A 27,478-nucleotide genomic window follows, 5' to 3' on the forward strand; every position below is an offset into this window, starting at 1 on the left:
GGGACATGCCCTATCTTCAGGCATTTACGCTTCTGACCTCCCATTGGCTCAATGGCAGCGGGCGAAAAACGCTGTGAAAATCGGCGTGCAGGCAGAGCAAAATTCCAAATGGAATTTTGAGGCAGATTTTCCTCCTGCAAAAACCTCAGTTTGAACCCAGCCTGCTCCCATACAGCCGTATTATGGTATTATGGTACTGTGTTGTAGGGATTCATAATATGGCACCTATAAAAGTTATGGGCCCATATTGTACCTGTGTGCCTCTGATTTTCATATGACTTTTTTTTTCTGACAGTCATACGGGATACCGTGTCGCCATACAGTCCCTGTACAGGCGAAATCATGTGTGTATTGCCCTAGTGTCAACCATCCCTGTTGTTCTGGCGTTTTATTCATGAAGTAAGAAGACGATAAATGGTGCAAGGGGACTAAGGGTATGTGCACACGACCTCTTTTCAGATGTAATAGAGGCGTTTTACGCCTCGAATTACGCCTGAAAAGACGGCTCCAATACGTCGGCAAACATCTGCCCATTGCTTGCAATGGGTCTTACGATGTTCTGTGCAGACGAGCTGTCATTTTACGCGTCACTCTAAAAAGACGGCGCGTAAAACGATGGCTCGTCAAAAGAAGTGCAGGACACTTCTTGGGACGTTTTTGGAGCCGCAAACAGCTCCAAAAACGGCCGTGAAATACGCGAGTTGCTCAAAAAACGTCTGAAAATCAGGGGCTGTTTGCCCTTGAAAACAGCTCCGTATTTTGAGACGCTTTTGAGTTTGCGTGTGAACATAGCCTAATTCTTCTTTAGATGTAAACTGCGGGGTAAAATCTGCAGGAAATCTGCTGCTGAACTCGGCAGCATTTCCGTCCCATGTGAATCCAGCCATTGGCATCTTCTAAAACACTGTTAATATTTTCTCCTGCCGCTGGAGGGGAAGAGGTGCAAGAGCTGGCACTTACATGAACTGCTTGCGTGGGAAGCTTAAACTGATAAAAAAAAAATAATTGCCATTTAAATGGCCGTTTCCTAAATAAGCGAACCTGCTAATAACTTCTCTAGGAAAGAGATTTTGAGGTTTTGGAGCTATGCAGGGAAGGTGACACTTTCTCTCCAGAACTGTGATGTCATTGCTCACTCTCGCACTACAGCGGGTATTACTTTCACTGCTGCGGTAGCGTTCTGGTACCTACAGCTTCTGTTTCAGTGGTTGAGTTGTGAATTTCATCACCATCAATTTTGGACGCTGATTCTTGCAGATCTTCCTTCAATCGTTTTGGGTTTTTTTTGTAATGTGCGCCATGTTTTTTTTAAACATGGAACAATTTCAATAGCAACAAAACTTTTAAACTACAACGGCTGGTCACACAATGTACTGTACATTTGCAATAAGTTATATCTTCAACATTTACGATGCAACATTTGTGCAATTTTGTTAGGCTTTAGTGAGCAAGCTCCAAATGTGAACACCTTGCTCCACATTTACATACATCTGTGCAAAAATTACAATCGTGTATTCCTTTCATTTGGTTGTACCCAGTACAGCTGTTTTTAGAAGACCCTGTTTACATCACGTTTTTTGTCCTTTGTTTAAGCCCTTGTAACTCAAATTATTCACATCTCCCCAGAGATGATCTTAAGTAGACGTATGGTTTTATAACGCCAGCTCTCCGATACGTTTCCCTATTTAGTCAGAAAATAAATCTACTATGTGCACAGTTCTAAAATGTGTATTTTCCTCATACACAATCCAATTAGGATGTCGCTTTCTAATGGCCGGATGCAGTGATCCCCCAGCACAGGACGGCGGCATAACAGGACTTGTAGCCACATCGTAGCCCTTTCTAAATTAGCTGCTCAGCATTGGAAGCAATGACCACAATATGGCAATGGTTAGTTCAGTTATTTTTCGAGCACCCAAAACCAAACGACCGCTACAAATAAAAGTCCACCGTTTACACTTTTCTAATGCAGTATGCGTTTTTCATCATATCATAAGTGTGTGGTAGCGTCACATATTTAAATACAACCAAAAGCCCCAAAAGTATGCAGCATCATGCAAAGCATGGAGACTTAATTCCAAAAAACAAACCCCTGTTACATATTTAGTAAACCGATGTAAAATGCCTTTTAAACATGATAAATATTTATGAAACTCCATAAAACATTCAGATAAACCTTGCACTGTTGTAGCACAGGACGGGCAGGGCATACCAACATCTGATCAGACATGTGGATAGATAAGTGTTGTTTATGGGAAAACCCCTTAGACTCTGATAGCCGTATATATAATAAGCATAAAACTGCATAGCTCGTTGAATATTTACCCATTTCAAAGACATATATGCTAAATAATTCTACATAGTTGTAAAAAACTGACTAAAAACGAACTAAAAAAGTTGTTTAAATGAATAGCCAGTCGAGTAACTTCTATGGGAATTTGGGAAGTTACAGAAACAGCGTAGCTCGGCAAACTCTGCTGTTTCCAAAACACCGACCACCTCCGCACCAAATCCCTTCTTGAATATCGGTGGCCATCTCACCAGGCGGGACGCGGTCGGGAAACCCCTGATCTCGAGCTAGGTGTGGGTCCCCGAGCTGGGTTCCGCATGTATCAGACATTTATGGCATAGCCTACAGATATACAATAAATGTCTGAGCTGGGAATACCCCTTTAATACAGTCCTTTATGTCAAACCAAGAGGAAGAGTTAGGGTATGTTCACACGGCCTATTTACGGACGTAATTCGGGCGTTTTTGCCCCGAATTACGTCCGAAAATAGCGCCTCAATAGCGCTGACAAACATCTGCCCATTGAAAGCAATGGGCAGACGTTTGTCTCTTCACACAAGGCGTATATTTACGCGCCGCTGTCAAATGACGGCGCGTAAATAGACGCCCGCGTCAAAGAAGTGACCTGTCACTTCTTTGGCCGTAATTGGAGCCGTTATTCATTGACTCCAATGAATAGCAGCGCTAATTACGGCCGTAATTGACGCGGCGTTCAAGCGCCTGCACATGCCGGTACGGCTGAAATTACGGGGATGTTTTCAGGCTGAAACATCCCCGTAATTTCAGCCGTAATGGACGCCCTCGTGTGAACATACCCTTAGAGTTAAAAAAAAAACAAAAAACGGTCTCCGTGGGTAATGCATATCTTGCAAGGAGAGGGTCCACACTAAAAAAAAACACCTCTATGATGCAACCATGCTGTAGGAATGGCGTTCAGAGCTCATACTGACAGACAGGCTCCCTGACTGCTCGATCTCCAGCGGCTCCTATCTTCTTCTAAACGCTTATCTAAGCTGATTTATGATCAAAGTTCTGTATCGCATGGCTGCTCTCCTGCTCCTAGACTATTGAAATGTAAAATAAGAATAAAGTATGGATGAAATAAGTGAAGCTTCATTACACAAGTACTGATTTCAGGGATTAGTAATTACTGAGTTGTTGACTATCAATAAATGTGATTTCTGACGACAAGAAAATGTCCAGAGAACATATCCCGTACATAGAACTTCCGGTATTGATGAGCAGTCAAAACAGGAATCCCCATGATCGGCTTCAAAAACAATCTTTTAAACTATAAATTTGTGTTAGAATTTGTGCTATTATTTAAGGTTTTAAAACGTCTTGATAATTATTTCTACTACTATTGAGCAACCTGTTGTGGTACTGTATCTACAATGCTATAAATGCTGGTAGATAATTTGTTTGGCTTGTTTCCAGGGAGCGGTCACATACAGCACGTCTTACCAGTGAAACTTTTATCAGTAAAGGCAGGTTTGGCTCGGTGACTACCTCGGCACATGCTCCTTTCCTAGCCATGATTTGTTTCTATGGTAACAATGATTATTACTCCTTGGAATCTCATTTGGCGAAGCCCCAGGTTTAAAGAAATTGTTTCTATGGAAACCAAAAAGAAAACAAAAAAAAAAGTCTGGAAGAAAGTATGCTTCTTAATCTAAGTGCTGGTCTAGGAATGCGCAATATACGGATGGATGGATATAGATATATATTGCGGTCATTATACACTTGTAAATACCGTAGGGTGCGCAGCATCTTTATAAAGGTTGCAATAAAGCCAAATTCCACACACAATCTGAAAATTAATTCTTGACTGCAGTTAACGGTTTTCCGGGACCAATCCACTAATTTCTAAATAACAACGTGTTTAACATCACACTTTTCAATATACTTGTAGTTCTGTATTTCTCAGTATCGTTGTTTCTCCTAGCAGGTCATGTGATGCATCTCACACTTGAAATCGCAACTTCCACCGTACTCCCGTACATCTGTTCCGGTGCACTCCATGTACAGGCAGGTCATTGGTGACGACTCCTGCTCAATCCTCTGCCATCACAGTATCACTTGTCAGCTGGCTGAGATGCCAGTGCTAGGTGGCATTAAACTTGTAGGCTAGTGAGAGGACAAAAGAACAAGTTTGCGATGTAAACAAACCGGATTGTCCGTCATTCATTACCACCATCAAGTAGCTGGAGCAGAGAGCAGCTACAAATCACATCTATTACTATAGAGGATCCTGCACGTTCGTGCGTGACCTGGTGAGCCTATTGATTTCAGTGAGTAGCGTGTAATGCGTCATTCCCATGTGTGGTGGCGCTGCAGGGGAGTTGAAGGGATTGTCCACTTCAGACAACACCTTTAGTCTTTACCTGCACAACTTTATTCATGTGAAAGGGGTCGTGCAGCAGTTTCCATCACAAACGACGGCCGGGGGCCTCGCCTTTGAAGGGAATGCATCGCTAAAGTGGCGCTGTGGCCCCTTAAATAAATTTCAGGATTATGAGGGTCCCGGCACATGGACTGCCACCAATCAGAAAGGCATGGCATATCCTAGCTATATGCCATCACTTTTGGTGATGGGATTAACCCTTTAAGTTTGACAGATAAGAAACTAGTTGACCGTACTGAACTGTATTACACTTGTATAATAATTAATGTAGCTGTTGTAACATAAAATAATGATTTACATGAAAAATCCTTGATCATAAACTACGACCAGACGTTATCTTAATAAAGCCTCATGGAGTGATCTTTGACTCTACAATGAGTGACATTGTACAATCTTTGTTTTGTGTAAAGTTATGTCTATTATCCACTTTGTGGTTTATTTCTCATTTGGTTGTGGTGTGTACAAACAGTAGGATGGTGTGAGGTATTATGAGGTTCTCCGCTTGTTTGCTGTAGCATGAGATCGTTGTGAAATACACATAGTAACTATGGTCTAAACACCGGAGGAACCGCAATGCTGCACCTCTCGGACTTCATTTTTGAACCCACTATTGTAGGGACATAGACATAATAGCATTTCAGTCTATAGCTGAATAGAGCGACTGGATTAACAAAGCAGATGTCAGCTGCTTCCATTCTATTGGATTTACAAAATTAATCCTTGTGCATCTGCCTGAAAATCAGTTTTAAAATGGTACTATTCCTTTGAAGCAGATTACTTTGGAATAAGATTATTGACCAGTACGCATTCCTATTTCATAACCACAAGGATGGATTTTATCACGGGAATTCAGGTGTAACAGTTAGATGTAGATCTGAAGCACCTCTTAAAAAGTTATTCCAGTGAGCAACACTCTTTACCTACCAAGTGGACCACCACTGATGGCTCTATACACCTTCTTGCCACTGCTCTATACAAACTCCTCCTAACTGTGGTCACATTGGGTGGGAGGGGGGGATAAAAGTCTGTTTCTAGAATGCCTCTTTAATAATAATCCTTCAGTTGTCCCCTTGTCATGTTATTAAAATTCTATTTTGTAATTTCATTGTATTCCCATTATGATGCGAAACTAGGCAGATTTCCAGTTCAGTGCCATCTGTAAGCTGGATGACCACCACTATGGGACCTGTAATGGCAGACATATTGGTTGTCAATCCGTTTTTCCAGGAATAAATAATTCTAAGTAACACATCGAGGGCTGGCTGAGCCTCATCTGCAATAAAAAGAGGGAGGCCCTCGTACTGGCCTGGAAGTAGAAAAACATAAATTGAGCTCTGTTTCTGACTGCTAAGTTCTATCTAAAAAAAGAAAAAAATAAGCACGCAAAAAAGAAGAAAAACACCCAGTATCTCAATTACGGGCTTCACCAGTAAATGTTACAGGAATAAGATACAATTCCTGAGCACTACTAATTCCGATGGGCTTTCTCTACACCTATAAAACTACAGGTCATGACTTGCTCTGAAAGTACTTTGGGCCTTTGTGTCTTAACAACAATATAGCCCCCCACTTGTGGTTGCACCCTGTTCTCATCTCTATCTTGTGACTTGCTGTACTCTTTGGCCATAATAACTATATTGTTGAAACGGGTGTATTATACCCTGCAGTTGTACACCCCCTCTGCCGTGGGCCCTTGCCATCCAAGAGAGTCTCCTGGATTATCAGTTACCCTCCATGTGGTCAGGGAAAGTGGTTTGCCTTTTATCAGCTTGGCACCATTTGTGCTTTCTTCAGTATGGCAAGGGAGGGACTGGTTCACCTTGGTGCTAACTCCTTGACGCCAAGTTAACTGGAGTTAAGAAACTTCCATGTTCCACCTTCATGGCTATCTATATTGTACCCCAGACGCACAGAAGCTAGCCATATTATCACTGAAATCAATATGTGGGTTCCTCAAACAAGTAGTGTCACAGTGGGAACTCTTCATAAAACATAGCCTTTATTCATCATTCAGATTAAAATACTACTTAAGTCTTTTGAATACAAATACCCCTGACACAACCAGGGTTGAATCAAATAAGCAATACACAATAATCACCTGGAGTATCCAGAAAATGTTATCTAGATGGCGTGGTACCATACGCCACCTATGGACAAACTCCAGGGATACAATTTTTTTTTTTATCACACACAATTAGTGTAGTTTCTAATCACCAAATATTGCATAAAATGACTACAACACTAACACTTCGTAACCGTCCTAATGCGTTTCCCCAACCTAGTTGGTTCATGTAGGGACAATATTGGACAATTTGTGTATAATTGGAGACCTATAAAGGTGTATATATACATATATGATAAACATTTGCTTGTATCGGCACATTTGTGCCAGATTACAACTCGCGACTCCTGGGAGTAAAGATAACTGGTTGAGGAAGGAACCGGTGGATGAAGATGGTTCATTTTACAAAACATGCTGGTTTGTAGAAGCTGTTGATAGGTGCTTGGCATTCCGCATGGTCTGTGATGACTCCCTGGGGAGGCGTGGTATGTAGTGAAATGGACTATCTTCATCCACCTGTTTATTCCTTAACCAATTGTCGTCTTTACTCCCAGGAGTCGTGAGTTGTAATCTGGCACAAACATGCCGATACAAGTATATATACCTTTATAGGTCTCCAATTACACACGAATTGTCCAATATTGTCCCCTGATGAACCAACAGGTGGTAGGACAGTTATGAAGTGTTAGTGTGATGGTCAGTTTATGCAATATTTGGTGCTTAGAAATTACACTAATTGTGTGTGACGGAAATTTTGTATCCCTGGTGTTTGTCCATAGGTGGTGTATGGTACGATGCCATCTAGATATTATTTTCTGGATACTCCAGGTCATTATTGTGTAGGGTTGTCACGATACCAGAATTTGAACTTCGATACTGATACTTCGTGTAGTATTGCGATACTCGATACTAAAACGATACTTTTGCCAACAATAATAAGAATAAAGAAAAGTTCTTCCATTTTCTGATGTGAGGCACGTGGTATTATTAATTTTAAAACTCCATGTGCCTCACATTAATCGTAATTAACCCCACCATGTTCCTCAGTCATAATGGACAACATTGGGTTAATGTGTGAGGTACATGATGGGGTTAATTACTATTAATGTGAGGCACATGGAGGTTCAAAATTAATAATACCTCGTGCCTCACATTAATAAGTGTAAGAAAGCAGTTTTTATTTTATAACAGTATAAACATAAATGACGCTATAAATTTATTACGGTCGCGATGATACCAAATACGTGTGTATTATGTATTGAGACTTATTTTAATGTTTATTGTAAAAAAAAAGTGTGTTTTTTAAATTTAACATAATTTTATTTTATTTTTCTACTTTTTATTTGTAAACTTTAATGTACTGGCATATCTAGATTGTTCTATATAGTTGTTAGGACATACTTCAGTATGCCCTAGCAGAAAATATGGTCAGACAGCCCTGGGGTCCTTCAATGGACCCTAAGCTGTCTGTCCATATATGGTATGGCCCTCAATCCGTCACAGGGATTCCCTGTGAGGCAATCCAAAGGGTATCCCCCTTCTTATTTACCCCTTGAATGCTGCGGTCAGCATTGATGGCAGCATTCAAGGGAATAGCGGCGGAGATGAGAGGTTTCTCTGATCTCTGCCGTTACAGCGGGACTGCGGCTGTGTAATACAGCCATTGCCCCACTCCTGACAATAAGTGTGTGTGCACGGTCAGCATAAGGTGATGCGGCTGGCGCTGCACTAATGAGCGGTGGCGCCGGCACTGAAGGCAGAACATGGGGGTGTTGTGTAGTGCGCCCGGCATGTTCTGTCTTCAGTACCGGCGATCATTAGTGCAGCCCTGGCCGCATCACATCATGCTGACCGCGTGCACACATGACAGGACTCAGGAGCGGGGCAATGGCTGTATTACACACCCGCAGCCCTGCTCTCATACATTCATGTGTCACAATGCTAAGCTGTGCGGCCACACAGCTTAGTATCGAAATACAGGAATTAACGGTATCGATACTGTTTCGATGCATCGTGCATCCCTATTATTGTGTATTGCTTATTTGATTCAACCCTGGTTGTGTCAGGGGTATTTGTATTCATATTAATTACCTAGAGTATTATAATCTGAATAATGTATAAAGGTTATGTTTTATGGAGAGTTCTTACTCTGTCATACTTCTTGTGTTGTGACTTTATCAGTTTGAGTAATGCTTCAGTTTTTAATTTTTTTTTGTTATTTGTGCTTTATAATTTTACTCTTCTTTTGTAATTTTCTATGTTGTGTATGTCTCTTCGAGCTCCTTTGGCTCCACTTCCCAGGGTCCTGGGAGTCCATCATACCCCCAATGTTGCTGTAGCAACATATACATTTTGGGACTTTAGTACTTGTACTGCTCTATTTTCTCAGTGTGCTCCTCCAACTTTCAGGACTGCGCAATGTTTCTCTCCTACTTTACTTGAGTTATTTCTTATGCCATGCCAAAAGTGAGATTGATAGGGCTTGCTGCACGCCATGTGAACATACCCTATGGGAGTGAAGCACAAGTTTTATTTATTAGAATGGTGTCTTGGGCAGTTCCCTCCTGTTATTTATAGGCTTCTATCTTATCTCATCTCATGTTGCTTTCTAGCTATTAATCATCGTAAACCTTTAAAAAGTCTATCAATATCTATGTGTAATGTCTGCAGGTTAGTTACTGTTATGACAACAAAAAATCCACAGATAAAATAGACAAATGAGCTCGAAAGAACTATTTTCATCAAGCCTTTATATATTAGATGAAGATACAACAGCATTCCCCACAACCATAAATCCAATGTAATGTTTTGTTATCTACCAATCATATTCACAGATATGTAGGGCTGTCTAAAGTCTAAACCTTCTTATACTGTTTCATGATTATCGAGAAAATTTGATCCTCCGTGATTTAGTCATTAGCATTAGTAGTAAAAGTGACATAGATATATATATATATATATATATATATATATATATATATATATATATATAATGTGTGAAGAAATGATCGCAGCACTCTAATAGGTTGATGTCAAACAAAAATGTGGTTTATTGTTCTATGTTTCAAAGGATAAGCTAAATTTCAGTCCTCTCACAGGACCTTTTTCAAGCTCTGGACTGAAACATAGCTTATCCTTTAAAACATGGAACAGTAAACCACATTTTTTACATCAAACTATTGGAGTGCTGCGATCATTTCTTCACATGTCTATAGGGCCGTTTTAGATTATGGTCAGGTTTGCATAGCTGCTTTTCTCTTCCACTATATATATATATATATATATATATATATATATATATATATATAAAATATACTACTCAACATTTTGGGTGACGTTTTTCTTTCATTATAAAGCTGTAGAATTTAAGACTAGCATATTCTAGTGATACTAGTCACAGAGTTGGGACTATGACAGCTTCTGTCTTTTTTCAGAAGTGAAGTTGTCACGGCACCATGCCAGACCCATGTTTAAAGCTGAAAGAATGGACCATTTATATGTTAACAGATGAGCCTTTCCAAAGGTAAAAGTTCGGAAAAGGCTCTCCTAAAAAAAAAACAAAACACATATTGGGATCTGATCCCAATTTTGCCTCTTAATATAAGGCTCCTGCAGAGAGCTGTGATACGGCTGACTAAAGTGATCAATGAGATCCATAGTCCTCAATCATCCCACAAGCTTCCATTTTTTGTTCTGTTTATTTTACTTTCGAGTTTTCTGCTTTTTTTTTTTATATTATGCTTGATAAATAAATGAAAAAAAGTATAAATCCCTAAATTCACCGGCACTGTTTTCAAGTGCCATTTTTATTATCTTGTGTAGGGAAAGGTATCTATGGAACCTCCACTTCTCATGTTTGTGATCACCAATCGCTGGATGTTATGTAAAGAAGCTGAAAATACTGCCGCAGAATGTCAATTGTATTCCGATTTAAGCTCTTCACATTGTGTGGGTGTGATACTGCTCTATTGAGAATAGAATACAGAGCTGATGCTGGCTGAACTATATGGTCTTTCTACATAGTAGCAGCAGTTATATAGCTGGAGAGAGAGAGAGAGATCATTTTTAGAATAATATTTGTGATATTTATGAAATTTTCATAAAAAATGCATCCATTTGAAAAACAGTATAACATAGAGTAACTAATATTGTTTTTATAGAGCCAACCTATTCCACAGCACTTCACAATTCAGAGGGAACATGTGCAGACAATATCGGACATTACATAGTGACCAAACAAATGAATTCAAACAAAAGCAGTGAAGATAGAGAATACCTATGAAGACATATATAGACAACAATACTAGAAGTGTAAATAACCATAGTACAAGTAAAGCGCTAACCAATATCAAAAAAATATCTTTATTTGGAAAATATTTAAAAACATACATAGACCAACACATACAACATAAAACAACACGTAATAAAAATGTGGTAGTGGTATCTAGGACCAACAAATGTATCATATTATACATCCATGGAATCAAACAGTGTATTGTCAAGGTATTGACAATACTGTACAAGAATACCTCAACAGTTAACGGTATACTAAATATGTACACACTGGCCAAAAAATACAAATGACAGTGTCAGAGAGACTGATCCAAGATATAAAAAACATATAAAGTCAGGATCAGATCTATGTCAAATACCAACCCATATTCTGCATGTCTGCCCCTAAATGAGTCAACCACAGACCACACCAAGACACCCCGGCGTGTGTTTCGCCGTCCGCTTTTTCAAGGGGTCAAGAGGGAACATGTGCAGACAGTATCGGACAATACATAGTGAGCAAACAAATTAATTCAAACGAGGAGTGAAGACCCTGCTCTGAAGAGCTTACAGTCCATGAGAAAATAAGAGTGACACAAAATGTAAAAAGTGCTTGTTTAGTACAATGGTCCAGCCATCTTTTATACATATGGGGTAGTACACATAAAGCTTAATGTGCATGTCACCAGCGAGTATCTGTGTATAACAGATATAAAGTGCAAGGCGTATGGGGGACAATACTGCTAATTGAGGACTTATGTAATAGGCGGGTAAAGGAAAGGTGTCCGATTAGGGAATGTTATAGGCCTGTCTAAAAAGATGTATTTTCAGGGCACAGTTAAAGCTATGTTTGGAATTAATGTGATTGTTCGACATTGCGGTTAAGCGGAGGTCATCAATCCTAGCTGCGCCCTGATGGAGCACAGCTAATAAGCAACCAACGCATAGGAAAATTGCAGGAAAGCGTTACTCATAGGGTTTACATATTATTTTATCACCGTACTCCAAAATGGTGGCAAAGGCGTCCCCTCCCACCTCAAAATTGGGTTCCATCCTGGGAGTTGTGGATGTTACGTCTCTGTAATGTCACCAATAAGTCACACATTTCTTCCATTGAGATAATGGGAGTGTGACTATCTCATGTACAATATCAAGCATCTTCTGAGTAGAACCTCCATCCCCACTCACTTGTGTGTGTTGGAAATGACTATTGTTGTCAGTGTCGTAGCTCAGTGGTATTTTGTTTGTTTCGCACTGGCGGGTATGGGTAGAGTTAACTATCTGCAGATCGGTAAAGGTGACAAAATACTGCAGATTGTGTAATATGTATATTGTTTTAGCCTGGAATTGCTCTCTAAGATTAGTGTTTGCAAAAAGCCTGTGTGCAGCACTTTAACCGCTGACGGGGTCCGCCATGATTTGTATTGTAGTTGCAAAAGTGCTTTTCTGAACCAATGAAATTCTTTGAGGTTTTGCTGTTCGTAATATTGAAAGCATGGAAACCATGTAATGTGTTAATGTCTATATAGACAATAGTCTCTTTGATTTGTTTTACAGAGCATAGTACTATTATTTTTATTTTTTTACTTTTTTCTCTTTTCAGTTTTATGTGCTGAACGAGTGGGCCAGATGACTAAAACATACAATGATATAGATGCTGTTACACGTCTTCTAGAAGAGGTAAGTGCTTGAGAAGGTGCACATAATGGCCTAAAATATTTAATGGATTCACGAATTTGTCCCAGCGCAACTATGACGATATTTCATAATGTATACACAGAATTTTGGTACTATCAGAGAGAGGAGAATAATTCCCAGCTAAAAGCCAGCATGTTCAGTCCTCCTTTTGGCCGATGTTCACCCAAAACCGGTGGAATCGGCCGACTTCAATGGGTGTGACTGCAGCAGGCCTGTTCTTGAGACTACACAGGAAAATTTGCAGTCTAGCACTGGCCGCAGCGTTTAGTCATCCTGCTCTTTGTTTAGTTCTGTAGCTCTATCAATTGAGATGACATCATTGTCCCATTATCATGTGTCATATCTCCTCTGTAACACTGCAGTGATCTGTTATGTAACAGAGAGGTCTTATTGCCCACCCCCACCCACTGCTTTCCCAGCAGTAGGGAACTGGTTGGGATGACCGGCTTGGTAGCCTGTATAACTGTGCCCAAGGTATATATTTTTAATTTTATTACATTACCTCTCTACATTTAGGACAGTTTAGCAATGTCTTTGTTACCAAAAAATTCTCCTCGTATTGTATTTGTAGCGAGCCCGTCTGGTAATTCACATGGCTTGTTTAACATGATCAGGTATATTAATTATTGGCGAGTCAGATACAATGTCTTGCTGTTTGGATGTAATATAAACACAAGTCACATATTGACTGTAGAGCCCGCCAGGGATTTGCATTGGTTTCCATGTACTTTATCTGCAAGTCAAATTGCATCTTATAAATTGTCATGTAGTACACTGTTGTGCAGGTTGTTACGTTTTTCTTTTTAAAAGTACATTTTGTCGAGATGTTTATTAAATATTTCTATATCCGAAGGTTAATAGAGGTTATGGGTTCTTGGGCCAGTAATGCAACACTTTGTTATAAATGTTTTTTTAATCTTTTTTTTAAATTTGAGAATTTGAGGTTTGTCCGTCGAAATATTTTAAGACACATAATATTGCTTTACTGCTGTGTTGTATAACATAACACCACGACTACTTAATATGTGGCTGGTCTACACGCCTTTGCCTAAAATTTATGTAAATCTCTTTATATGGACCAACCACCGGGACAGGTTTCATTTAAGGCCCTATTAGACAGAGCGATAATTCAACTAATTTTTGTGTAATGGTTTGAATGTAGGAAATAATCGCCATATGTAATAGTCTTCAATAACCGAACGATGAATAATAAATTGTTGGGTTTTTACGTGGATCTGCCACATCCACCTGAGTGAAAGATTATCGTTCGTCACTGCCACATCCCCTCGTCTAATTCTATCTTTCAATCGTTCGCAAATCAGTCATTTGCACACCACCTATAAGCAAAACTTTCACGTGTAATAGACCGTCTTTCGAACAGAAACGACCTGCTAAATCATATTTTGTGGATTTGTTCATTAAAAAAAATCTTCCCGTCTAACAGGACCTTTAGATATGAGTATCTGTGCAACCACCTAACCAAGCTTAGCTAGTTAGTGCAATTGTGCCCACTAAACGTCTCGCATCCAATGCCAATCAGGAGTTGAAGAGCGCATCCATCATCTGACTCCTTAGGGAAATGTGTATTCTAACGTCTCATTCTGGTTTTGCTACCGTATACGGGTCCATGTATGGTCATATTTGACAAGTTATGCCCTAATGCTTTTCACTAGTCTGTTTTATTACCTCCATTGTAGAAAAATTACTATAGATAACTTCCACATGAGCCTGGTCTTATAGATGTGATGAATGTAAAAGAGCCTTTCCCTGTGACCGTTTCCTTTTAAAAAAACGAACATCACAGTGCATGACTTTTGGCCAAAAATTATGGGTTGTTCCAAATTCGATGACCACTAAACAAGATTAGTCCTTGGCTACTTGATGTCATTTGTCATCTGAGGCTACATGTTGCCTGTCCGGTCATTAGATTTGCCCTGTCTGATATATTGCACACGGTTTCAGTTGGGCAGTGTGTAGACTGGTATGATGCCGTGCTTTTGCAATGGACCAAAAATGCATCCCATTATGTAACCAATGTCCTTGTGTCCCTAGGCTTATTCAGAGGCTTTCGGGTTTTTCTTCACATTCTAACATGAACTACCCTGTCCCATATTCCCAACCAGCTCATGACTTTCCTCCTTCAAAGTAGCTCTTTGTAATGGAGCTATTAGGCCCTGTTCACACAGAGTTTTTTGACGAGTTTTTTGGGGCAGAAACCACACCAAAAAACTCCTCAAAAACCGCCCGAAAATGCCTCCCATTGATTTCAATGGGAGGCAGACGAGTTTTTTTTCCACGAGTAAAAAAAACTCGTCGTGGTAAAAAGAAGCAACATGACCCATCTTGAGGCGGTTTCCTCCTCCAAAACCCCATTTCAATGAGTCAGAAAGAGGAAAAAAAACCCTCGACGAGTGTTTTGACGAGTTTTTGTCAAACCACTGTGCAAAAACCTACTGGAGCAGTTTTTGCAGGAGGAATTTTCCTCCTGCAAAAAGGGTCAGTTCACACAGAGTTTTTTTACAAGTTTTTTTACGCGGAAACCGCGCCAAAAAAAGTCCGAAAATGCTTCCCATTGATTTTAATGGGAGGCGGAGGTGTTTTTTTTTCCCACGAGCGCTAAATACCGCTCGCGGGAAAAAGAAGCGACATGCCCTATCTTTGGGCGTTTACATCTCTGACCTCCCATTGACATCAATGCGAGGCAGAGAAAGCGTATTTCGCTGCGTTTTTGCCCGTGGCATGCAGGCAGATCAAAATCTGCCTCAAGAGTCCAAACTGAATTTTGAGGCAAAATTTTCTGCCTGCAAAAAACTCAAAGTGTGAATATACCCTTAGGGTGTCCATGTGCTCCTATTCTTATTTTCCTTTAACTATGGACAGTTTCATCTATTGAGGTGTAGTACAATGTGTGCTGGCACAGGACTATGCCCTTGTGACTTAGAGGACATTGATAAAGGCGTGCCGGGTATTTTGTATCCAGTTGATAGCAACAAAGTACACAGCTCCTTAATCTAAGCCACAAATTAAAAGTCCAGTGCACATAGATACCGTGGTGTCCATGAGCACCTGTCTGTAACCTTGTTCAAAGCCATTAGACATTCCCTTAACAGCTATTCACTTATCTATATATTACTGCACCCGCAAAGTTGTGGAAAAGGCATTGTCTATAGCAACCAATAATATAATCATTCATATTTTCAGTATGCAAAGTAAAAGGACATATCTTGTTCTACAGAACCATAAACCAGATTTCTTTTTTTTCTAGTTTTTTACGGGTTGCTCATAATTAAAGGATTTCTGCACTGAAATATATCCTGTCCGAATTCTGTCATGTCTAGATATCACTGAAAACACCAGCTGGCTTCTGCTTGTTGACACATGCATGACCGTATAGAAGTGCATATGGATTCCCCGTTTACATATACTGTACATGATGTTTCCCAGTTGTATGGAAGTATATTATTCTAAGGGAGTAAATTGAAGGGAAAGGGAAAGAATGGAAAAGTGTGTGGGAGAATTAATGTGACATATGGAATAAATTCTTTATTAATTATAAATAAAATTGATATAAAAAATCAACAGTAGGCGTAATATGCTAAGGGAGAAACACCACGCAAGCCTGCAGCCACTGTGCATTAGATCTGATATCACACTGCATTGTCCCTTATATATTTGACGAATGCGTCGGGAAAGCTCTACGTCAAACGTACCCATAAAAATTTTGTCAGCATATCCTAACAAAATTAAAAAGGTACCCATAGGCTCCCATTATAGCGACGGAGGTTAAGAGTGTTCTTTTGGCCTCTGTGAGGCCCCATGCACACGACCGTGCCCGCAATCACGGCCCGCGATTGCGGGCACGGCCGGCCGCTGACTGACAGCCGCATTTTCGGGCCGTGCTCCCATACAAAGTATTGGAGCACGGCCCGCAAAATGCGAAAGAACGGACATGTTCCATAATTCCCGGAACATTTCCACGGCACTGACACCCTTCCGTAGTGCTACGGAAAGGTGTCAGTGTTCAATGAAAGTGAATGGCTCCGTTTTTGCGGACCGCAATTGCGGTCCGCAAAAACGGAGGTTTTTTGCTGTCGTGTGCATGGGGCCTCAGGCTGTATATGTCTGGTCTGCCATTTTTACTGGATAGAATAGCGTTGCAAACTATACTATTCTATCCAGAGGCATCCAGTAAAAAAAAAATGGATATGTAAAAAAAGTATACGTTTAAGATGATAGCCTATGGGTGACGGAGGTCACTGTATGGTGTTTGTCACAGGCACCCGTTAAACTGATATGTGATGAGCTTTTCATTGAATTTCCATTAAATGGATGCCATTGTAGCCCATGGGGGACGGATGTATTAAAGAGATCCCTTACATTGGCACATGTCACCCACAGGCTCTAATGGTATACGTTCAATGGATGCATCATAAAAAGGGTTATGATGTATCCGTTAAACGAATACCGTTCTAGTCCATGGGTGACAGATGCCATTGTTAGGCATCGTGACGACCTCTGTTTAACGTGTACGTCAGGAGCTTTTCCCACCATATAAGTCAAATGAAGACCACTAAACGCAAGGTAATGAACTCTCATCACCCTTTTCATGATGTATCTGTTAAACGGATATCATTATAGCCTATGGATTACAGATGCCACTGTTAAACATTAGTTTCATGCATCCATCACCCATAGGCTATAATGGCACCCCTTTAATGTATCTGTCATGAAAAGCTATTGGCATCATTCACAACTTCCGTCTAGCGCATACTTTTGGGAGCTTTTCCCGGTGTAATCGTCAAACGAGGAGATAATTAGCGCCGTGTGAAAAGAACCTAATCTAAATGACCAAGTATTAATATAAAGCAAGTTTAGTCATCAATTATTTTTTTTCAGTTTTAAAGAACATCTGTCACCTGACAGTGCTCTGTGTTTCAGGGCTTCAATAAGACCTCCTGCTCAAAGGATTGTCCCGGAATCGACAATTCTCACCTATCCACAGAATAGGTGATAATTGTGTGATCACTGGGACCCCCACCCATCACGAGAACGAGTGTCCCAAATCCTCACAACCTGACTGGACTCCCCGAACCCCTTAAAAAATGGTTTTAGGACCCAATTTTTTGCGATCAGTGGGGGTCCTAGTGGTAAGGCCCCTAGCGATCAGACCATTATCACCTAGGTGATAATTGTCGATTCTGGGAATACCCCTTTAAGAGGAGTTAGTCGATGACTTCCTTTAGCAATGCATCTTATAGATATCATAAAAGGGGGTTACCTTGTTTAGAAACCCCCATTTCAAATAGTGTATTAGTGGATCATGAGATAATGGATGATATCACTGGAGAGCAGCATGGGTTGTGTATTAGTGTAATTATTAAATTAGAATAATTAGATTTGATATTTAGTAGAAATATAAAGCCATCCTTAATTCATTCGAAAAAAGAAAAACAAACCATTGTCAGAGATAAAATATTTTGGGAAAATCTGTCTACTGCCGAATATAAGCATTCTGTTTTGGTGCAATTTTTAATGCAGCTTTTTGAGGCAAAGTCAAGAGAGGATATGTGTCAGTCTCTCATATACTTTACCTTCCTTTTGTATCTACTACAGTGTTTGGCTCAAAGAACTGCATCAAAACTGCATGTGTAAATCTAGCCTAACGCTGGAATCGCACATGCAGTTTTTGGTGCAGTTTCTTTAAGTCAAACACAGTAGTGGATCGAAAAAGGAGTGGTATAAAGGAAAGACTGTTCCCTGTCACTCACTGGGCTCTGTGGGAGGGTCAATACTCCATCACTTCATGGAGAGCGTAAAAAAAAATCCATGAGATTTCTCTGTCTTTCATTTCAGCTGCCATAAAGCGCAAACACCCTGCTGTACTGTCTCTCACATGGCCGCCCTAGGGAAGGTTTTACAAATAAAAGATAAATCGATATGACACAAAAAAAAAAAAAGACAAAACACGTTATTTATCATCCATATTTAATGAATGGAACTAAAATTAAATACATGACACATTCCATTTAAGATGGCCCAGGAAAGGCCACTGTAAGGGTATGTGCACACACACTAATTACGTCCGTAATTGACGGACGTATTTCGGCCGCAAGTACCGGACCGAACACAGTGCAGGGAGCCGGGCTCCTAGCATCATAGTTATATACGATGCTAGGAGTCCCTGCCTCGCTGCAGGACAACTGTCCCGTACTGTAATCATGTTTTCAGTACGGGACAGTAGTTCCACGCAGAGGCAGGGACTCCTAGCATCGTACATAAGTATGATGCTAGGAGCCCAGCTCCCTGCACTGTGTTCGGTCCACTACTTGCGGCCGAAATACGTCTGTCAATTACGGACGTAATAAGTGTGTGTGCACATACCCTAAGTTTAAATTACTGTTACCTCAGTCCGTTGAACCCCAAGGGGTATTTTTATTTTTTTGGTAAAGGTATCCTCCTTTTTATCAGTAAAAAGGCCTTAGGCCTCATTCACACGACAGGGTTTCCCGGCCAGGTGCCGGCCGTTCATAAATCGGCCGGCACCCGGCTGCATTAGGAATAATAGACCCCTAATGGGGTAAAAAAATGGGACATGCTCTATTTTCGGCCGGGTGCCCGGCTCCCATAGAAGTCTATGGGGCCGGGTAATACACAGCCATCACCGGAATGTGTCCCGAGTGATGGCCGGGTTTTCCGTCGCTTGCGCTCCATCTCCTCCTCCTCACAGCGCAGAGTGCGTGTGAGGAGGAGGAGTTGATGCCATTAGGACGAATGGCTGTACACTTTGTGGCAAGGCCGGGGTGTACAGCAGGTGGAGGGAGCACTGCGCTGGCTCCCTTCCCCTGCTTGTTTTAAAAGCTCCCTGGCCCGGCGACACCTTCCATGGCGCCGCTAGCAGCTGCTGCGGCTGCTACTACTGTAGCGACGCCACTATAGCAGAGCAGGGAGGTATCTCCCCGCTCTATGTGCTAGCCCCACTTTAGCTCCTTGAAGGAGCGGAATCCCCGTGTTTTCGGGGATTCCGCTCCTGGACAGAGCGCTTGATGTCTCTGTCCATATCTGGGCAGTGACATCAGGGGAAACTCCTGAAGCGGAATCCCCGAACACATGGGAATTCCCCTTCAGCAGTTGCTGCTGATTTCACTGTCCAGATCTGCCCGGCCCGGAACGGATGCAAAACTTTATGCAAACCGGCCGGGCAAAATGACCGATTTTACCGGCCGACACTCGGGCGGGACCCTGTCGTGTGAATCCCGCCTAAATGAAATCTTTCTAGTACAGAGGGAAATTCCTTGTTATACCACTATCTATTCAGACACTTCCACTGGGAGGGGCTTTTGGATATTGCTTGTATTGAATTTTCTCTCCACTTTTGCAGAAAGAAAGGGATCTAGAATTAGCTGCTCGTATTGGCCAGTCCTTGTTGAAGAAGAATAAAACGCTTACAGAAAGGAACGAGTACTTAGAAGAGCAAGTCGAACATATCAGAGAAGAGGTAATAATCTTTCTACAGTTATTTTAAGTCTTTGCATGGATTGATTATATATTTGTTCTATTATTTGTGTAATTCTGAAGAATTGACTCCAAGGTTACCTGTTCTGTCAAGTATGTAGATCCTCCGGTTAATATGCAACAAATCGTGTAATAAAATGTTATGAAACTTTCTAATATACTTTTGTTTTTCAATACCTCAAGACTACTTCTTGCTGTCAGCGACTGGAAATATTCTTTTTATATTTTCCGGGATTAAAAACCAGAATATTTTCGTTCATCGATTTCAAACAGATATGTTAAATATGGTGATGAATTGGAATACGAAGGGATGAATTTATTAAGTACTCCACGCCTGCTTTAAATCTGCCCCAATGTTTATTAGACAGTTGCAGAAAACCTTTTTCATGTTGGCAAGCAGACAATACATATAGAGTAAGTGATCGCCCGAGTGGTCAGCAGATGACTAAATAAAGAGACAATGTTGTAAATGGGGTCACGTTGTAAATAGCAATCTGATTACCATTATGAACAAACAATTTAAATATAATAGGTTTGTTCTGCATTTGTCTCATATGGGGTATTTTAGGTCTAGGAGGCCAATCTGTGAACACGTCTGGTGGGAGAGATGGAGCTTGATGCTGTGAATGACAGCATCCAGGTCCATTTAGCTGCTGAGACACAGTTGGCTTGCCAACCTATCAGCAGAAATGGGCTGTTTTATAATACAATAGGGCAGATTTACCAAGACTGGCGTTTTATACGCCAGTCTTAGCCCCCAACCTGGACACACCCATTTAAGACTGTTTTTTATACTGATGACCGATCCACAGAACCCAGATCAGTGCCAGAGGCAGAAGGCTCTGACCACAGATTAGCGGCCGTGCTGCAGTACTGCAGCTCTTTTCCTATTCAAGCGAATAGGAGCAGAGCTGCAGCACGGCCGCTATACAATAGGCAGATAGGTTATCCGTATACAGCTCCTAACCTCGTCAACCCGTATATAGAGAGTTGTAGAACACCTTAATTTTTCTGGTTTTTATTGATCTTTACACAGTTTAATGTCCCAAATGTACTTTTAAATGAAAGCATAGAAGAAATAAACAAGTTAAAAAGCTATATACACCTTTGAGGGCATTTTATTTTCTTTTTATAAATAATTAGTCAGTGTGTTTAATGTAACTTTGTAAATACTTTTTATTAAAAATGTGTTTTACTTTTGGAGATACAGCTGTTCTGTATTCTCTATACAGAACAGCTGCATCGTTCGCTTTACACTGAATACGTTAGTCCCGCGGACCTGACGGGTTCAGTGTCAGCGGGTCGACAAACCGGATCCACCTGTGATCGATCACGTCTCACCAGTTTCCAAGTACCTTTTGATGGTATAGGAAGCTGTACGGATTGCCACCTTGGCTTTCTTGGCGATTTCTGTGTAGGTCAGGTCTACGCTTCTAAGGGTTATAATTGTCTGTTTTTGTCTTCGTCTTCTTTTGTTAATTGCCTTTTTCTTGCCATTATGATATCAATGTGCTCTGTCCTGAAGAGCAAAGCTGACCAAAACTTTCCCTACAGGGTGTTGTAATACAGTCTGTTCCAACACTGGTTATATAGAATCAGAGGGTTTGAAAGTAATCTCCAAAAGTTGACACCTGTAGGAATAGTTTGCATTAAATTTCAATCCATAATTTGCTTTCTGTGCTGTTACATAGTTAGTACGGTTGAAAAAAGACACATGTCCATCAAGTTCAACCAAGGAATGGGAAAAGGGAAGGGAAACCTTTCTACACACAGGAGATAATATATTTTTGTTCTAGGAAATGATCTAAGCCTTTTTTAAAGCCATCTACTGTCCCTGCTGTGACCAGCTCCTGCGGTGACTATTCCATAGATTCACCGTTCTCACAGTAAAGAAGGCTTGTCGCCTCTGCAGGTTGAACCTTTTTTTTCTCCAGACGGAGGGAATCCCCCCTTGTTTTTTGAGGGGGTTTTACATGGAACAGGATTTCACCATATTCTTTGTATGTGCCATTCATATATTTATATAAGTTAATCATGTCCCCCCTTAGTCGTCTTTTTTCAAGGCTAAATAGGTTTAATTCTTTTAATCTTTCCTCATAACTTAGATTCTCCATTCCCCTTATTAGTTTCATTCCTCTTAGTATTTTTTCCAACTCCAGGGCATCCTTTCTATGAACTGGAGCACAGAACTGAACTGCATATTCTAGATGAGGCCTCACTAATCCTTAGTAAAGTGGCAATATTACATCCCTGTTCCGCGAGTCCATGCCTCTTTTAATACACAAAATATCTTGCTGGCCTTTGAAGCAGCTGATTGACATTACATGCTGTTATTTAGTTTGATTTAAGGGTATGTGCACACACACTAATTACGTCCGTAATTGACAGACGTATTTCGGCCGCAAGTACCGGACCGAACACACTGCAGGGAGCCGGGCTCCTAGCATCATACTTATGTACGATGCTAGGAGTCCCTGCCTCTCTGCAGGACAACTGTCCCGTACTGTAATCATGTTTTCAGTACGGGACAGCAGTTCCACGGAGTAGCAGGGACTCCTAGCATCGTACATAAGTATGATGCTAGGAGCCCGGCTCCCTGCACTGTGGTCGGTCCGGTACTTGCGGCCGAAATACGTCCGTCAATTACGGACGTAATTAGTGAGTGTGCACATACCCTTACAAGTATACCCAGATCCTTCTCAACAAGTGACTCCCTCAGTGTAGCTCCCCCTAGGACATATGATGCATGTAGGTTGTTGGTACCCAAATGCATAACTTTACTTTTATCTACATTAAACTTAATTTGCTGGGCGCCCAAACACTTAGTTTGTTTAAATCCGCTTGCAATTCACGAACATCTTCCAAAGACAGAACTATATTACATAGCTTGGTGTCATCAGCAAAAACCGAAATAGTGCTGTTAATCCCATACTCTATATCATTAATAAATAAGTTAAATAATAGTGGTCCAAGCACGGAAGCCTGGGGTACACCACTTATAACCGGGGACCATTCAGAGTAGGAATCATTGACCACAAATCTCTGGATACGGTCCTTGAGCCAATTCTAAATCCAATTACAAACTATACTACCTAAACCTATAGTTTTTAATTTACCCATTAGACGTCTGAGGGACAGTGTCAAATGCCTTTGCAAAGTCCAAAAACAGGATATATCCACAGCGGCCCCTCTGTCTAGGTTTCTGCTCACCTCTTCATAAAAACAAATCGGGTTGGTTTGACAACTTCTGTCCTTAGTAAAATCTTGCTGGCTGTCACTTGTAATACTATTTTTTTTGTCACATAATCCTCTATATAGTCCCTCAATAGCCCCTCAAACATTTTCCCCACGATGGATGTTAAGCTTACTGGTCTATAATTACCCAGGGAAGACCTAGAGCCCTTTTTGAAAATAGGCACCACATTTGCCCTGCGCCAGTCCCTTGGCACTATACCAGTCACTAGAGATTCTCTGAATATTATGAAGAGGGGGACAGAAATAACTGAAATAAGCTCTTTAAGGACTCTAGGGTGTAACCCATCTGGTCCCGGGGCCTTGTGTACATTTATTTTATTTAATTTAGCTTGCACCATATCTATATTCATCCAATTCAGTATATCAACTGATATATTAACAGCACTGGCACCAGCTACATCAGCTGCTCTTTCTTCTGTTGTATATACAGAGCTGAAGATCCCATTTAGTAATTCTGCCTTCTCTTGATCGCCTGTGACCAACTCCCCATTACCACTATCTAAAGGTCCTACATGTTCAGACCGTGGCTTTTTTGCATTTTTATACTTTGTTTTACAATCCTTGGCCACCTGCCCTTCATTTTGTATTTTTACTAATTTTATTAAATTTTTACAGATTTTATTACTAATTTAAAAAGGCTACAGATGTACCCTCAGATTTGTTTTTTTCAAATGCCCTTTTTTTGTCATGTATTGCCCTTTTTACAGAAGGTGTAAGCCATGTGGGGTTTAATTTTAGTCGTTTATACTTGTTACCTATAGGAATAAATTTTGCACTATAATTACCCAAAGTAGATTTGAAAATCTCCCATTTATCATTTGTACCATTATTTGAGATTAGTTCTTCCCAGTCTATATCCTGAATTGCAGCCCTGATCCTGTCCTTGATGCCTTCCCTGAACAAAGCCCTTTGTTTAAAATCAGAAATTCTGATTATTGTTGCGTTTTGAAGTTAAAAATTCATAATACTTTTGTGGTTTTCACTTACTTTTGAACTATTTCACATTATTTGCTGTACTAGAACTGTGTTAATGTCAAATACTGGAAAAATTGAGGTGTTCTAAAACTAAGACCGGTAGTGTGTGTGTGTGTGTGTGTGTGTGTGTGTGTGTGTGTGTGTGTGTGTGTGTGTGTGTGTGTGTGTGTGTGTGTGTGTGTGTGTGTGTGTGTGTGTGTGTGTGTGTGTGTGTGTGTGTGCTAACAGTCAACTGCATTAATGTGGCGTGGCATGGAGGCGATCAGCCTGTGGCACTGCTGAGGTGTTATGGAAGCCCAGGTTGCATTGATAGCGGCCTTCAGCTCGTCTGCATTGTTGGGTCTGGTGTCTCATCTTCTTCTTGACAATTCTCATAGATTCTCTATGGGGTTTAGGTCAGGTGAGTTTGCTGGCCAGTCAAGCACAGTGGTACTGTGGTTATTAAACCAGGTATTGGTACTTTTGTCAGTGTGGGCAGGTGCCAAGTCCTGCTGGAAAATGAAATCAGCATCTCCATAAAGCTTGTCAGCAGAGGAAAGCATGAAGTGCTCTAAAATTACATCTATTCTATCTATCTATCTATCTATCTATCTATCTATCTATCTATCTATCTATCTCATATCTATCTATCTCATATCTATCTATCTCATATCTATCTATCTCATATCTATCTATCTCATATCTATCTATCTCATATCTATCTATCTCATATCTATCTATCTATCTATCTATCTATCTTACACACAACACCTACAAAACAGGCTCACACTCTGCACAATTTGTTAAAAGGACAAATAATTAAAATAACATTGCATACAAGAAATGTGGTATCATCGAGGATACGAACATGCCAAAATTCACCCAGATTCCAAGATAAAACGTATTTCAGACTATAGATTTTTAATACAGGCTATGCAGATCAACCTTGATACAGTAATGTGCGAGCAATAAAGTATCACTGCAGGTTATGCAGAGTAACCAAAATAAAGTGCTTGGTGCAGTCAATAGTATAAATTATGCGTAGACCTGGATGTAAAGTGCACAGTACAATCATTACTATATCACATGTATACAACTGAGCAAAAAAGTACCTATACAGCTGCCAAGTATATAACTGGACACAATCGGAGGTACACGTGTATAATGAGTACAGGCGGGATGAGGTATACAGACCAAGATGACTACCACCTGCCCAACAAGCATTTCGCTGTTGGTTCTTCTGGGACATGTCTTGTGTGCGATGTCCTTTTAATTATTGTATGTTTTTTATTTTGTAGTGAATTAATGAAGTATTCATGTTTTTTTTATACGATGAGTGTAAACCTGTTTTGTGTAATTTATTAAGCGGCACACGGCTTTTAATTAATTTGATGCCTCTTCTGTTGTGCGTGCGCCAGAAGGTGAAATATACACTAGCTTGTAGCTAGTGGAGTTCTCAATCCTTGTCCTATCTCGCGCTTTTAGTTTTGTAGATTTCTCATTGTATTGATTTTCATGTCATCTTTTACTACTTTTGCTAAGTGTTCCTTTATTTCTTTACCTACTGTATTGCTATAAATAAGGCCAAGTCACTGAGGGAGCAACGGTCACTGGGCACTATCAAATGGGCGTGAGCCCTTAATGGTATAAAAGTCATTGTTTAGATTGTGTCATAAAGATAACCCACAGTACTGTAAAATATCAGTATTTTATAACATTGTACCTCTTGTCACAACATGGCACAATAATAATTTCCAGTTTTCGTTTATTTGCTTGTATTGAAATATTGTGTTTTATACTAAAGTGATATTCTGGAATCGGCAACTAAATGTTATTTTTTGAGTATATTGGAGACTTGGGGTATGTTTACAGGGTTAACAAAATACGGCTGAAAATACGGAGCTGTTTTCAAGGAAAAACAGCTGATTTAAAGCCGTTTTTTAATCAGACTAGCGTTTTTCGCGGCCGTTTTTCGAGCAGTTTTTCTGTTGAGGCTCCAAAAACGGCATGCAAGGTGTTTTTTTCCCGCACAAACTCCAGTGGGAACGGAACAACGTTTTTCCCATTGAAATCAATGGGCAAATGTTTGTAGGCTTTCATCCCCCACATTTTTTGCCGTTTTGCAGGGCGTTTACGGCCCGAAAAACGGCTGAAAATAGCCTGTGTGAACCTACCCTTAGGCCTCCCACACACACGAGTGTGTTTGGTCCGTGATATACGACCCGTATGTCACCCGCATTTCCCGGACCGAGCACACTGCAGGGAGCAGGGCTTCTAGCGTCCTAGTTATGTATGACGCTTGGTGTCACTGCCTCGCTGCGGGACAACTGTCCTGTACTGTAATAATGTTTTCAGTATGATGCTAGGATCCCGGCTCCCTGCAGTGTGTTTGGTCCGGGAAATGCACCCGACGTACGGACTGTATATCACGGACCGAACACTCGTGTGTGAGGCTCCTTATACAATTTTACAATAAGCTTTGTTTCCATACCACACGGTTTTCAAAATCAACTGCTTGCAGTGATTCAATAGTAACTCACATTGTTTACGCTCATGGGATATAAATCTGTACTGCTCATGTGTTTCAGATAGAATTCTGATACACGTACTGTAACCTGTGTGGCACCTATGATCACATGACCAGGCAGATTTTTACCCCCTGGAATGAAGATTCCTATTGATTACCCGCAACAGGGTTCTTAAAAAAAACAAAAACGTGAGGAATTAATAATGTATATTGGAGAATTGTAGAACTTTTCATTGTATGTATATTGTACATATAACTTGATCGTTCGATGCAATTAATAGCTGGCTATTGATGACACTCGTATATAAGGGATTAAAGGCTATATATACACTTTTGAATTTTTTTATTACTACATCAATGTTTCTTGTATTTTTAATCACTTTTTTTCCTAATTGTATCGTAAAAAATAAAACATTTTTTAATGAAATTCAGATTCTATGCATGCTGTAATCCTGTATACATAGAAGCTGTATCGTTCTCCTTCAGCCAATTCCGTCAGTTTTG

The 27,478-nt window shown here is 40.5% G+C and overlaps 1 protein-coding gene across 12 annotated transcripts in view; it reads left to right on the forward strand.

The window, feature by feature from the left end:
* Window positions 1-27,478, forward strand: part of TRAK1 (trafficking kinesin protein 1) — a 118,416-nt gene that overhangs the window by 46,808 nt on the left and 44,130 nt on the right. For all 12 annotated transcript variants that reach the window (XM_075827093.1, XM_075827094.1, XM_075827098.1 and 9 more), the window contains 2 exons: window positions 12,632-12,708; window positions 20,105-20,221. In XM_075827093.1, the coding sequence (XP_075683208.1) occupies window positions 12,658-12,708; window positions 20,105-20,221 (168 nt within the window). In that variant the 5' untranslated portion in view covers window positions 12,632-12,657. The remainder of the gene's footprint in view (window positions 1-12,631; window positions 12,709-20,104; window positions 20,222-27,478) is intronic.

This window comes from Rhinoderma darwinii, chromosome 5, assembly GCF_050947455.1.
Source record: "Rhinoderma darwinii isolate aRhiDar2 chromosome 5, aRhiDar2.hap1, whole genome shotgun sequence".
NCBI classification, from domain to species: Eukaryota; Metazoa; Chordata; class Amphibia; order Anura; family Rhinodermatidae; genus Rhinoderma; species Rhinoderma darwinii.